General features: G+C 43.0%; 1 protein-coding gene across 3 annotated transcripts in view; it reads right to left on the bottom strand.

Moving 5' to 3' along the window:
• XPO4 (exportin 4) overlaps positions 1-4,358 on the bottom strand; it is a 103,536-nt gene extending 99,178 nt beyond the window's left edge. For all 3 annotated transcript variants that reach the window (XM_016203540.2, XM_016203541.2, XM_016203542.2), the window contains exon 1: positions 4,284-4,358. In XM_016203540.2, coding sequence (XP_016059026.1) covers positions 4,284-4,352 — 69 coding nt within the window. In that variant the 5' untranslated portion in view covers positions 4,353-4,358. The remainder of the gene's footprint in view (positions 1-4,283) is intronic.
• Between the last annotated feature and the right edge of the window lie 12,013 nt (positions 4,359-16,371).

Here is a 16,371-nt window from a genome sequence, read left to right as displayed (position 1 = left end):
TCTAAGATTTTATTCTTTTTTTTAATGTTTTTATTGATTTTTTGGAGAGGGAGGAAGGGAGAGAAACACTGATGTGAGAGGTTAATACTGCTCAGCTGCCTCCTGCATGCCCGCCACTGGGGATAAAGCCTGCAGCTCAGGCATGTGCCCTAATGGGAAATCTAACTGGAGGCCTCTTGGTGCATGAGAGGATGCTCGGCCAACTGAGCCACACAGGCCAGGCTCTAATATTTTATTCTTAAATCAAGGATAATATTTATAGTATATCATTTATGCAAAAAGAAAAAAAACAAACACTATATAATGTAGCCCTAGACGGCCTGCCTCAGTGGTTGGAGAATCGGACTGAAGGGTCTCGAGTTCGATTTCAGTCAAGGCACGTACCTCAGTAGCAGGCTTGATCCCTGGTCCTGCTCGGGCACATGCAGGAGGCAACCAATCCATGTGTCTGTCTGTCTCCCCACCTCCACCCCCTACCCTCACCCCCACTTCCACTCTCTCTGAAAAACAATGGAAAAAACCTCCTCTGGTGAGGATTTAAAAAAAACACTGCATAATATATACTGTAAAAGCACAGGAAAATATCGAAGCATATTCAAACTTCATGTGGATTACTTAGGGAAACTAGTGGAGAAAGGGAGAGGAGGAGGCTCACTTTTTATTCTGTACATTTGTGTTTTGTTGATATACTTAAAAATAATATGTTCCAGTATTACTGTTATAATTTTTAAATTAACATAAAATGTATCTACACCACCAAATTTTCAGGTCTATAAATGTAGCCTGCTAAACTCTTACAATCAGAGATACTCTCACTGATGAGAATGTTAGCACAGAAGAGTGGTGGACTTTACTTACTCTGGTTATGTATTTAATATTCTCTCAAAAATGTAGGTTAGGTATCTTAAGCAAAAGCCAACAACAGAAATCTCTGTGGAAAAGAAATGTTCAGGCTCTATTTAAACAATGTTCTATTTGCACAATTTTCACAACAGATAATTTCACTTGCATACTGTTATTAATTTACAAAGTCCTTCCTTGTTCTAGTTTGTTCACCTTCAAATTTATTTTCTAGCAAGTAATCTCACTGCCTTGAATCAGATTAGGTAGTATGTATAAGCATCTACAGAAAATATTCTGTTACTACTTTTTTGGGGGGGAATCACTCATGTTGAGACCTATAAAATCCATAAATATCATAAATATTCTAAAGGGCTAATACACTACTTTATTTGGCAGTTTATCCAATAACCTAAATAGGAATGAACTTAGATGTTCACAAGCAACTACGAAATCCAAAAATACATTTTGAAATTTCTCATCAAGTGATAAAATGTAACATTTATGATATTATAATGTGGACTCTGAGAAGCAACATGGTTCTGAAATGGGAGTCTGGTGCTCTGGTTCTGGATCAGTCTTAACACTAATTTGTTCTGGTGACCTACCTTCGGCAAGTCACTTCTACCTCTTTGAACCTCAGTTTCCCCATCTGTAGAATGGAAGGGAGAATGCTTAGACTAGGTTCTTATATTTCGAGGTCTCTATTTCCTGAGAGAATTTGATAAAAAGCTATAGAAACTATTACCAAAAATGTATGTTTGCACCCAAAAATTAGCTTATAATTTTCTCCTGATATCCGTCATGGACTCCCTAAGACCTTTGGATGAAAAGGTGTCTTGGGATTATTCTAAACATTAAAACTCTTCTGATTTTCATGAAATATAACAAAAAGAAAAATTAAGCAAAAATACTGTGAAAGACATCACTACTTACTTGTAATCCCAAAATATATTAAGAGCTAAAATATATAACAAATATCTGTAAACAAGGTTTCCTCAGATAGATATCCACCTGACCCAGTGGTGGATAAACAAAAAAATCACCCATTCTCTTTTTGAATATTCTAATGCTTAAAAAGTGAAGGAGATTTAACAATCTTAGTTACCCTCAAATGAATTAATTTTCCTGCTTTCTAGTCCCACTACCCTCTAAGTTTAGAACCACAGACTGGTAACAGACAGACCTGAATTGGAGTCCCCACTCTACCATTTCCCTTGAAAATTTAAGTCAATTACTTAGCATCTACATGTTTGAATGCCTTAGTTTATAAAATGAAAATGAAAATAATTCATAAAATTACTGAGGCAATACATGCAAAGTGCTTGGCATAGTGCCTCACACATAGTAAACACTTAATAAATGTGAGCTATTATTAATAAATTGAAATACAGCTATCATACTGAGAAATAATGCAGTAAATGCTACTCTTACACATTTTTAGTACACACTTTTGAATAGTAAGTAGAAATTTCTAAAACAGAATTTCCTATTTTCAATAGCATTTTTTTCCATACTCTTCTCTGGAAAGATTTAAAGTATGTAAACGGCTATCTATTAGACATATATATGAGGTGGTGGGGTAGAGTAGAAAGAAATCAAGCTTTAGAGCCAGGCAGGTCTGAGTTGTGGACCTAATTCAGTGGCTCAGTAATTATGTAATCCAGGCCATGAAAACTCTTTCAACCTTGTAAAGCTATTGCAAGGAGTACTAAGTATGTAAAACATCAAGCACAATATCTGGTATGTAGTATGCATCAATAAACATCACTTATGACTATTCTCCTAAGATACCCCTCACAGGTGATAAAACTAGCTTCGCTAGGCAAGAGGGAAAGCACAGGCAAGCACAAATCCAAATATTCAGGCAATGATGAAGAACACTTATTTTCTCTTATCAATGAAAGCAAGCAGTGGTTTGGGGGTCACATACAACTTCCAGAGCAAATGAAAATGGGGCTCCTAGAAAACTAACCAGTATTTCAGTAAATTCTCCATGTCAGGGATCTTAAGAACCTTGTATTTAAGAGGGAGACTGGGCAGTTTTTTTATGGACCTCCTAGCAAGAATCTTTAAACATTATCTACTCAGTTTTGTGACAAAATGATTCATTTAACTTTGCTTAGGAGGAAGCTAGTAAATCCTTTTTTATTAAATTTCTCAATTTCATGACCTATCCAGTGTTATATGCAAAAACAAATCTTGGTAAATGAAACTACAAGCTGTGCTAAAATTAGTTCAAATGGTTTTAAATGTGATGTTCCAACACATAACCCAAACATTGGACCAAAAGGAAAAGAAAAAAAAAAGTCCAGCCCTGGCCAGGTAGATCAGTTGGTTAAAGCATCATCCAGATACCCAGATACATCCAGATACCCAGATATGCCAATGTTGCAGGTTCCATCCCGGGTCAGGGCACAAACAAGAATCAACCAATGAATGTATAAGTGGGTGGAACAACAAATCATGTTTCTCTTCTCTCTCTCTAAAATCAATAAAATAAAGTTCAAAAGGATAACAAACCTGACTGCATTCAATTCTTAGGAAGGCTGGATCAAGTCAAAGAATCAAAAGGGCTTCTAAATCCCCCCACCAAAAAAATATCTACAAACACGGAAGTCATCATTTAAAAATCAAAACTGAGCCCTGGCCGGGTAGCTCAGTCAGTCAGAGCGTGGGATGCACCAAGGTTGTGGGTTGGATCCCGGTAAGGCCACATACAAGAATCAACCAATCCATAAGTGGAACAACAAATCGATGTTTGTGTCTGTCTCTCACTCACTCCCTCTATCTCTCTCACCCACTCTCTAAAATCAATAAGAAAAATTTTTAAATAAATGAAAAACAAAACTGAGCCAGCAAATACAGTTTACTAAGTAAAGGAATATTGCTTATCCTGACTTCTCCCTGCGAAGAATCTTCCAAAACTCTGGGTGAATAATCTACTCATCGAACTCTTGAACGTGTAGTGTCGGAATGAAGCGGACACGCGACCCACGGGGAGTATTGGGTAAAGTTTGGCCCCAATGACCTTGGTCCCAAGGAGTCCCCTCCCTGCCGCTGCCGCCCTTCCACGTGCTGGCGCTGCGGTGGCCCCGAGCGTCTGCAATCTGGGGGATGCACTTGGGAGCCCAAGGCAGGAGGGCGCAGGGGTGCTAACAGCGCCGGGCCGGGCAGGGATTCCCTGCCTCCCTCTGGCTCCGCGCCCGGCTCCGTACCCTTGCTGCGCGCATTGTGGGGCACCCCGCGGCCCGCGAAGCCCTTGTCCCTCAACCGCACATCCCCGGGATAGGCAGCCCCAGGACCGGGGTCCGATAGCAGGACAGCAGCATGAGAGACCTGTGCTACGCCGCGCCGCCGCCTCCCTCGTGGGCTCCCAAGCGGTCCGGTGGGCGCGGCGGGGCCTAGTGGGCTCGGAGGCTAGGGCGGGGCAGCGCGCTCACCATCAGAACTTTAGCCGCGTTCTCCAGCTGGGCGATCACTTCTGAGGGCCCAAGTGCCGCCGCCATCATGGTCTCTCTTCAATGACGCGCCATCCAGTGCATTCTGGGAGCGGCGGTGCTGCCGACCAATCGGCGCACGCTCCGCCCCCACGCTCCCAGGACGGCGACGGAGGCGGCGAGGCGGAGCGGTGACAGGGTGGAAGCCTGGCATCTGGCGGAGGACCAATGGGGTGATCGGACAGGGTCCAGAATGAGATTGGGGAGCAGGGGGGAGTACCTGGAGCCCGCTGTTGGATGGGTAGCGATGGCCGCGCCTGCGCTGTGCTGGTCTCGGGTTCTCGGGCGCTGTTCCCCACAGAGCCGCCGTTCCCTGTCAGTGACTCCGAGTCCCCGGCACCGCGCAGACCCCTGCCGTATCCTCGTGCCCCGGTCCACGCTGCTCTCTACGGGGGGAAGCCTTCTGAGAGCCGAATCCCGGGTCGCGCCCCTTCGCCCCTGGCCCCTAGGACGTGCCTCTGGCGTCCCGACCTCCATTCCTTGACCGCGAGAGCGCACTCCCGCAGACCCTGCGGAAGGCGTCGTCCGGAGGCACCGCATGCCGCTGACACCCCAGCAGGAAAGCCGTTCCTTCTCTCTAGCCAAGGCTCTCAATCCTTGCAGGAGAGAGGGAAGCAGGTACCCGGCTGACTACATGCTTCTCTTAACCAAGTGAGAATTCGCGGCTTCCAAGCTCTATCGTATTCACGGGTTTCATTCTGTTAATTCTGGGTCCCTGTGGAAAGGCCATTGGAGCCACTAGGAACGCCTCTCACTCAGTCAGTCTGCTTTACAACGTTCAGGCACGTGGTCCTGAGAACAGCAGACTCAGCGTTCACACAGATTGGTTTGGATGAGGGTGTATTTCATTTGGAGCCGACATCCTTGTTCTTGTAACATCGTCTGCTACCTTTACTGCTTCTCTGCTCTCTCGGGCTACACAGTGGGGAAAGAGTGAAGACAGGGAGTATATAAAATGGGGTAACTTTAACCAAGCCGCTAAAAATTATTAACATTAGGAAGGTGGAACATGAGGAAAGACTCCATTCTTGTTCTAACTGGCCTTGGAACTCAAACTTTTTGAACTTTTCAGTCTTGCGTCAATGCCTGAATATACATCTGGACATACACCAGACCTCCAGATAGCCCTCTGATTACCTCGGTAAGGGACTCACATATCCAGACTATGGAACCTGACCAGACCTGGTGTCGATCATCCAGGATACCTGACATTTGACTGATAACTGTCCTGGACCAATCCTAGGGCTAAGGATGTGGGACTGATAATTCTCAAGAATGCACTTTTTTCCATAAGGAAACTTTTCTTTCTTTTTTGCAACACTTAGGGGTTTTGCCTAGCTTGTCCCAGGTTTGCAAACCCTAAGACCCTTGAAAAAAATCCTTATTTATTTCTAGCCAAAGCCTCCAGACGCTTTTTGAGTTCTCTTGACAGCAGAAAGTCAAATTCATTTCAGGCTTTTTAAGTTTCCTTTGTTGAAATCTTACTATAGTTCTTCCTAGTTATAAGTAAGTTATACTTTGGGGGTTTGTTCTTTTTTATGTCACTGCAGAATTGCATTATTAGCTCCATTGAAAAACAGTTTCATTTGACATTCCTACAACTTAAAGTTGAGAAAGTGAATTAACAATTTTTCTTTTTAAATATATCTTTATTGATTTCAGGGAGAGAGAGAAACATCAATGATGAGAAAGTCGTCCTTGATCGGCTGCCTCCTGCTCGTCCCCTGCTGGGGATCCAGCCACAACCTGGGAATATGCACCCACCAGGAATCAAACTGCAATCTCCTGGACCCTAGGTCGGTGCTCAGAAGCTGAGCCACAACAACCAGGCAAGAAAGTGAATTAACAATTTTTATTGCTTGAGAAACAAAGGAACTTTAATTTCACAACATAAAGATAAAGCGAGCCAAAATGCAGTTAATGGACCTTTTTAAGAATTGTGTGAAAGTGGTTAAGATAATGACACAATAAATATTTGACTAAATGTCTCTAGCTGTGACAAAGAGTAATTATGGCAGATCAGTGATATATCTGCAGAACTGTAGACAAATGAATAGTTTGTGTCATTGAAGGTTTGAGGCTTATAATGCTTCAGATTGGGCCTTCTGCTCCAAAGCATTTGTTTTGTGCAATTACATAAGAACTTTGCATCTAGCCACCCAGAAAAAGGAAAAGTATTTTACCAAAGGTGAGGGTGAGTGTTCTACCTCACAAATTAAGAGTATTTTGAATTTAGAGGCTTTAATAAGTGGGTTACAGACATCTCACATAACTGGGAGCCATGAATGTTAGAGCAAACACTGAAGTCGTAGAATATCAGTGTTGGAAAACACTAGAATTTATCTACTAATCTCCCCTCCAAATGCCTATTATTTCTTGATTTCCTGTTTAACAATAACACTCTCTTGAGGAGGGGTAAGGAGCAGTATTGCAGTCACCTGTGATTCATATCATAAAATAGAAGAAGGGAAGAAAGTTGTACAAATTCCAATAATTTTTCACGAGGCATGAGAAATGTTTACGATCTAGGAAAGGGTAGTTGCCTGGTTGAAATGTTCCTGAAGTTAAGAACATTTCACAAATACATCCCCTTGTGTTTTTTTTTTAATAGTAAGAATATTTATTCATTCATTTCTTTTTAGAGAGTGGGGAGAGAGAAACATCGGTGTGAGGGAGACATATACATTGGTTGCCTCCTGCATGGGTCCCTACCAGGGCCGGGGATCGAAGCCAAGACCGTTTGGTCCACTGGCCAATACTAACCATTGAGCAAAACCGGCCAGGGCCCCTCGTGCTTTTAGGGTACTGCTTTAACACCTGTGATGTTTACAAGAGAAAAATTCTGAGATGTGCTAAATTAAATTACAGCCCAAGGCTGGAGAGTAGAGAAAGAGACAAGAGTAATTAACCAAATAGCTATGAGCCAATTAGCAGTAGACTGCTCACATTCCTGAATGTATGCTGAAGCTTTGAATCAAGTTATTTAGTGATCTTCATATCCTGCAATTGGCCCGGCTGGGCATGGCTCAACGGTTGAGCGTCGACCTGGGATCCAGGCGATTGGGGTTCAATTCCCGGTCAGGGCACATGCCCGGGTTGCAGGCTCGATCAATGACTCACCATTGATGTTTCTATCTCTCTCTCTCCCTCTCCTTTCCTTTCTCTGAAATCAATAAAGATATATTTTAAAAAACAAACAAACAAACATATCCTGCAATTGCCTATAACCAATCAAAAGTAGTAAATGTTGCCCTGGCCAGTGTGCTCCGTGGTTAGAGCATCAGCCTACACATCGAAGGATCTCGGGTTCAATTCCCAGTCAAAGGCATGTACCTGGGTTGCAGGTTCAATCCCTGGTCCTGGTCAGGAAGTATGTGGAAGACAACTGATCAATGTATCTCTTTCATATCGATGTTTCTCTCCCCCCCACCTTCCACTCTGTCTAAAAATTAATGGAAAAAATATCCTCGTGAGGATTAAAAACAACAAAAAAGTAGTAAATCTTTCTTACAGGCTTCAATCCTATTATAGAACTGCCTAGGCTTTACCTTTCCACCCCCCTTGTCTGTAGCCAATGTAAATTCTTTCAAAACAACTTACATCTTTCATCCCCAGAATATAATGTATAAAAGTACCCAGGACAGCGAACATGTTCATCTTCCCCATCTCGCCTTTCTGCTGGTGGTTTAGATTGTACACTCCAGGATCTGGTCTTTTTCTGACTAGCATGTGGATCAATAAACCCTTTCTTTCAGAAAAGTTTTCTGTGTGAAGGTTTTTTATTTAACAAGGTTATGGGCTTCAAAATTATTCCTACTTTATTCTTCACCAAAAATGATTATGTAATATAAGGTCCTGGGAAAAATAGGTTTTGAGGTTTTTTTTGGAGTGTGTGTGTATTTAATGGAAACTAGTGGAATTTGCTTTATAGTCAACATTCCTAAATTTTCTTTCTTAAATTAATGGCTCTCTGGGAACATTTGTTAAGCAAAAGTATCGTTACTCTCTCCACTTGACATTCTGGTGCAAAGAAAAAGCCAACTGTTGTGGAACACAGATGATATTTTAAAACTAGAAGAGAATTTAGAGATGATAGAATCATAAGACTCTGGAAATGAAAATATGCAAGGTACTTACTTGTTTTTTACCATGGAACCCGCAAAATCCCAGCTTCGTAAAGATATATGTCATTGCAAGGAATGTGGTGTGACCGAATGTTGTGACTGGGCTACCCTGAGCCATACCCAAGGTTGAAGATTCAATCCCCAGTCAGGGCACCTACAAGAATCGACCAATTAATGCATAAATAAGTGGGACAGCAAACCGATGTTTCCCTTTCCCTTTTTCTCTTTCTAAAATCAATCAATAATTGAATATAAAAATAAAAAGAAACTGAGCTACCTTGAGCTAGTAGAGTGGTTTACAACAGACAATCACTGTATCCCGGAAAAACCTGAAACATGCCTTGTTGCCCCTGTGAGTTTGCTGGACACAGGGCATCTCATCAGACAGTTTGAGAACCACAGCTATGTACCTTTTTGAATAACTTAAATCTAGTTGTCAATCCATGGGAACATATGAAATATATATCTTTATATATCCCCCAATAATTTTGACCCACTGGGTAGAGACATTTTGGACAGCCTTGGGCAGCCTGAAGTGAGAGTGGGTGGAAGGAAGCATCAGTCCCCCTTTTCCTCTTTCCTGGCATCACTGGTGTTCAGAGAAAGAAAGAAGAGTGTGGAAGACAGAGGTCTCCTTATTAGTCTGCCCATTAAGTGCAGATCCGGACCTGAAGCTTATAAAAATTTATAAAATGTTGGAGACCCTCAAATATTAAAATGGAAATGGGCTCATGCAGGTTAAGTTCATAACTTAAACTTCTTTACCTCATGGGAGGTTCCCATTTTTTTGTTGGTCATCCCACCTCTTTGGCTAATGCTAACTAAGCTCTGTGAGGCAGCCTCCAAATGCTGAGGTTTCCATTGGGAGGGATCCTTCAGAGAGCTCTGGGAGGAGTGAATCTTCACAATTCCCTGATATGGGAGGAGGTCTAGCTCCAGCATGGCCTCTTTGTACAGGCTCTGCCTCCCTTGGTCCTCCAGAATGCCCATACCGGCCCAGTGTACAATTTTGAGTCAGCCGCTTCAGGTCCAGTTGTCATCCACAGAGTCCACTCAACTGACACAATCTTACTTTACCCAAGGGGATCAGTTCAGCCAAACAATCAACTGTGAGTTCCTCCACCTCTTCTCTCACCATCTCTTCCTAGTTTTCTTCCCCCACTTGGGAGGCACATGGTTCCTGATCAGCAACAACTCTGGCCAAGCCAAAGTCCATCTGCTGAACAAAATGTTTATGTTGACCAGGGAAGTGAGAAGGTTTAGAGAAGCTGACTGGTGATGGGATGGGCTGCCCTCTGGCATTTCTCAGTAAGCCCAGAGGGGTCTGAGAGGCTCCCTAAACATGTGGAGTTCTTAACACTGTGATCCATGGATCTGAGCCTCAGTAGCAATTCTGGAATGAAAGGAAAGCCTCTGTGAACCATAATGTAAATTTATTCAAAGTACTGAAGTGAAATGTTTAAACAATAAAATAAAGATAGCATTCATAAGAAGTAGTAAGAAATTAATACCCTTGTGGGACTATAAACTGGCACAAACCTTCCAGGAAATTGATTTGGAAATATGTAACAAGAGCTTTAAAAATGGTCTTAAAGTCCTGGCCAGTATGGCTCAGTGGTGTGAGCATTGGACTGCACACCTAAGGGTCTCGGGTTCAATTCCTGGTCAAGGGCACATACGTGGGTTGCAGGTTCGATCCCCAGCCCCATTCAGGTGCCTGCGAGAGGCAACCAATCAATGTGTCTCTCTCACATCAATGTCTCTCTCTCTCCCACCCCTCCCTTCCACTCTCTCTAAAAATCAATGGAAAAAATATCCTCGGGTGAAGATTAAAAAAAAAAAAAATTTGTACACAAATCTCTTTCTGCATCTCTACTTATATCCTTAAGGCTACTTATTTTTTGTTTTTGTTAATCCTCACCTGAGGATATTTTTTCCATTGCTTTTCAGAGAGAGTGGACGGGAAAGAGAGAAACATCAATATGAGACAGACACATCTATTGGTTGCGTCCCGCACATGCCCCAACCAGGGCCGGGGATCGAGGTATGCGACCAAGGTATGTGACCTTGGCCAGAATCAAACCCGGGACCCTTCAGTCCACAGGCCAACATTCTAACCACTGAGCCAAACCGGTCAGGGCAAGATATGCTTTTTAAAAGAAACGTTATTTTCCGTCAACCTTATTTCCATTTTTTGTTTACAAGTCTGTGGAAGAACAACTTGAGACCACACAGTAGTTGTCCTACTCATTTAGTGGCCTAAGCATTGGGGGCTGTAGAGCACATTCAGTGGGAATGGCTTAATAGGCATGAGGACAACTGCTCACCTCCAGGCTGAGGAGTAGTAAACACCAACCCATGACAAAGGAAGTGATGTGCCCACCAGTCAGAGCCATCCTTGCCCAGGAGGAGAGAGGAACACATTTGGGGGATGGGGGTGCTAATAGTTTGGGTTCTGGTTTTAAGGGATCACCTAAAGTTCTGTTGTGAAAGAAGAGAAAATAAAGGGGCTTTGCAGAGAGGGATACAAAGATGTGGTCAGGCCCTGGACAGTTTGGCTCAGTAGTTAGAGCGTTGGCCCACGGACCAAAGGGTCCCAGGTTCAATTCCGGCCAAGGGCAGGTGCCTCGGTTGCAGGCTCGATCCCCGGCCCTGGTCCAAGTGCATGTGGGAGGCAACCAATCTATGTCTCTCTTGCACACTGATGTTTCTCTCTCTCTCCCCCTTCCCCTACTCTCTCTGAAAAGCATTGGAAAAAATATCCTCTGGTGAGGATTTAAAAAAAAAAAAAAAATGTGGGCAGATGGAGAGAGAGAGAAGTAGTAAGTTAGGAAACACCGGGTTGGGTCACCCAAGGCCCAGAACCTAATCAAAGACACTCATCTCAGAAAGGGCCCCCATTGACTTCATGGTGGAGGTAAAGGGTAAGACCACTGGGAGGGGCAATAGTCAAGAACCTGAGGGGCTTTGGGCCTGGAACCCACTAGAGGCTGAGTGCCCAGTTTAGGCTTTGGCAAGAGCCTCTCTGAGGGCAACCCAGGGCCTCAGCAGTTCCTCCCACAGAGACTCAGAGAAGGGCATGCCTGCTCTGAAGCCAACTGCTAAGGGGCTGGATCTGTCCCAGCATAGTCTTGAGCCCCAAAGAAATCCCTGGCCATCTGCAGGGTGGGAGGTAGATGTCCTACCCCTTCCCTTGAGCAGCCTAGAGGCCTGGAGATAAGATACCCCATCCTCAATTCTGTACACCTTCTCCCAGGTGGGAACAAAGGACAAGAATTTGGGAGTGACAGGAATGTGGCCACACACTCAAGTGCACAAATTTATACCTGATTAGTTACCATTCTGAGTAGACTGGGCTTATCTTCTCTTAAAGAAGCTATTAGGAGAGTTATAATTATTAAAATGTCTCTTGGATGATTAAGTGCTATACTAATGGTCATACTACTTGTCATGTCACATTTTTGAGTAATAGTTTATTGTCTACTGGCATCACTATCTCAGCATTTAGTCCTGTGACAGTGCTGACAAACTTCATGAAAGGTGATAACCAGGCACTTAGGTGATATATTCTATTATCAGTGGAGGGTAAAAAAAAAAAACACCCTAGTGATAAGAATATACCTTGAATCATATAGAATTTTAGATGTAAAAGTGACCTTGGATATTCTAGAGGCCCAACCTCCATTTTTTTCTTATAATTATTATATAAAAAATCACACTTTAATGGAAGAAAATTTAGAAATAAGCAGAAAATATAATGGAGAAATAAAATTCACCAACAATCGCACCATCCAGAAAAGGCAACCATTTTTTTAAACATGTTGTCATATTTCTTCTCAGACATTTAAAAATTTGATAAATTTCTTTTACTCTCTACATTCCATAATTGAGATCATACTATACACACAGCTTGTCTACTCTACTTTTAACTTAACATTATACAGTGATCATTTAGTTTGTCATTAAACCTCTTGGAAAATAGGATTTCTAAAGATTCATGAAGTCAATACGGTGTAGAGTTAGACCATAATGTTTTTGTCTCATGTAATTGGACATGTCATTGTTTTTAAAATAAGATTGCTATAAATATGTTGGAATAAATAGTTCTGTGCTAGCTTTTGTCTTTATCAGCTCCACTTTCTTTGTCCTCTCTGGAGCAGGTGAGTTGCTACCCGAATCTGCATTTCCTGGGTTGCAACTCTTTTTGCTCAAATAAATGCTTTTTATTCTTTATTACAGTCTAGGGGCATGTGAAATGTCTTACATGGGCAACACATGAGCTGAGCTGGATATGTTGGGCCTTCAAAATAGAGGCTGATGGAGAAATCAACTCTACATGGTCACATGGCACACTCCAGGGCTTCAAAGGCGCAGAGCCACTTGCACAGAGTGTCCGTGTCCTAGGGGGTTTTGACCACTCAGGATGACTACTTGCTCCAATCCAGTGGGTCTCACAGTTTTTGAATTCAGGAGCCCTTTACACTCTTAAAAATTATTGAGGATCCCAAAGAACTTTGTGAGTATGGAGGATGTGGAAAAGAGCTGTGTCTATCAATATTTACCATATTAGAAATTAAAACTAAGATATTTTAAATGTTTATTTATTAATTGAAAAAATAATAAAATCATTGCATGTTCACATAACTAACATGTTTTGTGCAAAATAATATTTTCCAGAACAAAACCAAAGTTATGATGGGATGAGTGGCATTGTTTTATATTCTGCAGATCTTTAGAATATCTCCTTTCTTTTTTTCTGCCTCCACATTCAATCTGTTGTGACATGTTGTTTTGGCTGAAAGAGATGGAGAGAGTCCAGCCTCCCCAGGCATGCAGTTGGAAAACAGGACCTTGTAGTCCTGGAAGTCTGCAGAACACACTTTTGACAGCTGCTGTTCTGGCCTAAGTCGAGATTTCTGCAACCCCATTAGCAGTGCTCCAGCAGAAACCTGTACACTGTTTCAACAGACTAGAGACAAATTCTCTTTGGAAAAGGGTTTTCTGGGAGTTGCTATAAATCACATGACTCGTTTGAATCTTTTTACTACTTTGAAAAATACTTCAGCCATACAGCCCGTTCTTTTTCAAATAAAGGAATTGGCCTCATTGAACAGCCTGATCTGCATGGCCCTGTCCACAGGGTGGCTCCTGGCCCATCCTTTTCTGCTGGATCTGGTCCAGAGCCCTTCATTCCTAGACGGGGCACATCCAGAAGCCTGGGGAAGGAGGTGGGATGTGGCCACAGAGAGCCAGCAGCACCAAGGCTTGCTCTTGGGCATGATGGTCTTCCACAGCTGTCATTCCTTAGGTTTCTCATAGCATTCATTCTTGCAGGGGAAAAAAAAGATGAACCAAACAAGAACACACCTGCTCTAGGAAATTTTCCTGAATTATTGCATTGAGGAATTCCTCAATTCCATTAAAATTTTTTTCTCTTCCTTGAAACTCTTATGATTCAGATGTTAGACATGGACTAATCTTCTAATTTTGTTATGTTTCTTTCTGATTTTTCATTTCTTCATCTTTTGGCTTTTTTTTTTTTTAGAGTTCCTTGACTTTATTGCCCAAACTATCTACTAAGTTTCTTCATTCTTACTATCATTGTTTTTTTCTAATTTATCTTTATTGTTGAAAGTATTACAGATGTCCCATTTTTTCCCCCACTGACCCCCTCCACCTCGCTCCCACCCCCTCCTCAGGCCTTCACCCCATTATTGTCTGTGTGCATGGGTTATGCATATATGCATATAACTTCTTTGGTTAATCTCTTCCTGCCCCCCACCCCCCTTCCTTTTTCCCTCTGAGATACAATAGTCTGTTGCATGCTTCAATGTCTCTGGGTCTATTTTGTTTGTCAGATTATTTTGTTCATTAGCTTCTCCTTCAAAATTTCATGTAATACAGGTTTGGTGGTGGTGAACTCCTTTAGCTTTTTTCTTATCTGTGAAGTTCTTTATCTGACCTACAATTCTAAATGATAGTTTTGGTTGTAGGTTCTTGCTTTTCATCACTTTGAATATTTCTTGCCACTCCCTTCTGGCCTGCAAAGTTTCTGTTGAGAATCAGCTGACAGTCGTATGGGTGCTCCCTTGTAGGTAATTAGCTGATTTTTTTCTTGCTGCTTTTAAGATTCTTTCTTTGTCTTTAATCTTTGGCATTTTAATTATGATAGGTCTTGCTGTGGTCCTCTTTGGGTTCCTCTTGTTTGGGACCCTCTGTGCTTCCTGGACTTGAAAGTCGATTTCTTTCCCCAGGTAGGGGAAGTTTTCTGTAATTATTTTTTCAAATAGGTTTTCAATTCCTTGGTCTCTTTCTGCCTCTTCTGGCACCCCAATAATATGAATGTTGGGCCTCTTGAAGTTGTCCCAGAGGCTTCTTATACTATTTTCATATGTCTGGATTCTTTTTTCTTTTTGCTCTTCTGGTTGGGTGTTTTTTGTTTCCTCATGTTCCAAATTGCTGGTTTGATTCTCAGCGTCCTCTACTCTACTGTTGATTCCCTGTAAAATATTCTTCATTTCAGTTCATGTAGACTTCATTTCTGACTTCATTACTTTATTATGTCATTGATGATCTCACTAGTTTCTTTAATAGTCTTACTAAGATTCTTGAACATCCTTATAACCATTGTTTTGAACTCCGTATCTAGTAGCTTGCTTGGCTCCATTTTATTTAGTTTTTCTTCTGGAGATTTCTTCTGTTCTTTCCTTTGTGACATGTTTCTTTGCCTCCACATTTTGGCTGTTGCCTGGTGTTTGTTTCTACGTATTAGGAAGATCTGTTATGTCTCCTGGAATTGGTAGAGTGGCTTTGTGTAGTAGGTGTCCTTTAGGGTCCAGTGGTTCAGCCTCCCCAGAGACCTGAGCTGGGCCTTCTAGGTGCTCCCCTGTGTGGGCTGTGTGCACTGTCCTGTTGTAGTTGAGACTTGGTTGCTATGGGGTCACTGGGAGGAATTGATCCCCAGGCCAATAGGCTGTGAGGACCAACTGCAACTACAGCCAGAGAGCTGCTGTGCTGGAGACACCCCTATGGAGCAGAATTTACTTCAGTGGAGCTTTGGTATTCACCGAGTTTGTCCCTTGAGTGTCACTCGTGGATGTGGTAGGGTTGTAATCCGACATGGTCGAGCCTGACCACCAGGTGCACTGTCTCTGGGGCCTCCTGGGAGATGCAAAGTCAGCTTCTGCCTGTGCCTTTCCCATGGCCGCCCAGCATGAGCTACACAGCAAACAGTACATGGCTGCTACTTGTGCTGGGCTTAGAGGTGTCCAGGAGAGGCCAAGCTATGAACCAATGCAGGCTTCTGGTAATGCCAGGCCTGGGGCCACTTATTGAGAGGTATGGGGTATGCTGAGGCCAGCTGCTACTTGTTTGAGAGTTTAGGTAAGTCCCAAGCATGAGGCTCGAGAGGCCACTTGCATAGAAAAGCCACTGGTAATGGCTTGGATGAGCTTACAAGTAGGGAGGGTCAGGGTCTCCGGGAATCACCAGGGCAGGGCCAGAGGTGTGATTCAGGTTGCTCGAGATTCAAATATGGCACCTGCCTGTGGGCTCTGTGGGGAGAGGGCTTGCCAAAAAAGCAATGGTCTCTGCCAGCTCTTCTCTCTGGGGGATAGCTGCCCCTCCAGCTCTCACTCTGATTTTATGCAAGTTAGTTTGTCCTCGAATGTCCCAGGTTCCTTTCAAGCTGCTGCCCAGTGCTGAGCTCAGAGCAAGTGGGTCTGAGTGAGTCTGTGTGCTGGCCCTTTAAGAGGAAAGCCTGAAACTCCCCCACCCTTCACTCACTCAGCCACAATCCCCGCTGGTTTTCACAGCCCGAAGTTGTGGGGACATCTCTTCCCAGCCCTGGAACCCTGGGCTGGAGAGCCTGATGTGGGGCTAGGACCCCTCACTCCTCCAGGAAACCT

Source organism: Miniopterus natalensis, chromosome 2, assembly GCF_054644295.1.
Source record: "Miniopterus natalensis isolate mMinNat1 chromosome 2, mMinNat1.hap1, whole genome shotgun sequence".
Taxonomy (NCBI): Eukaryota; Metazoa; Chordata; class Mammalia; order Chiroptera; family Miniopteridae; genus Miniopterus; species Miniopterus natalensis.
This window is presented reverse-complemented; position numbering and strand designations above follow the sequence as displayed.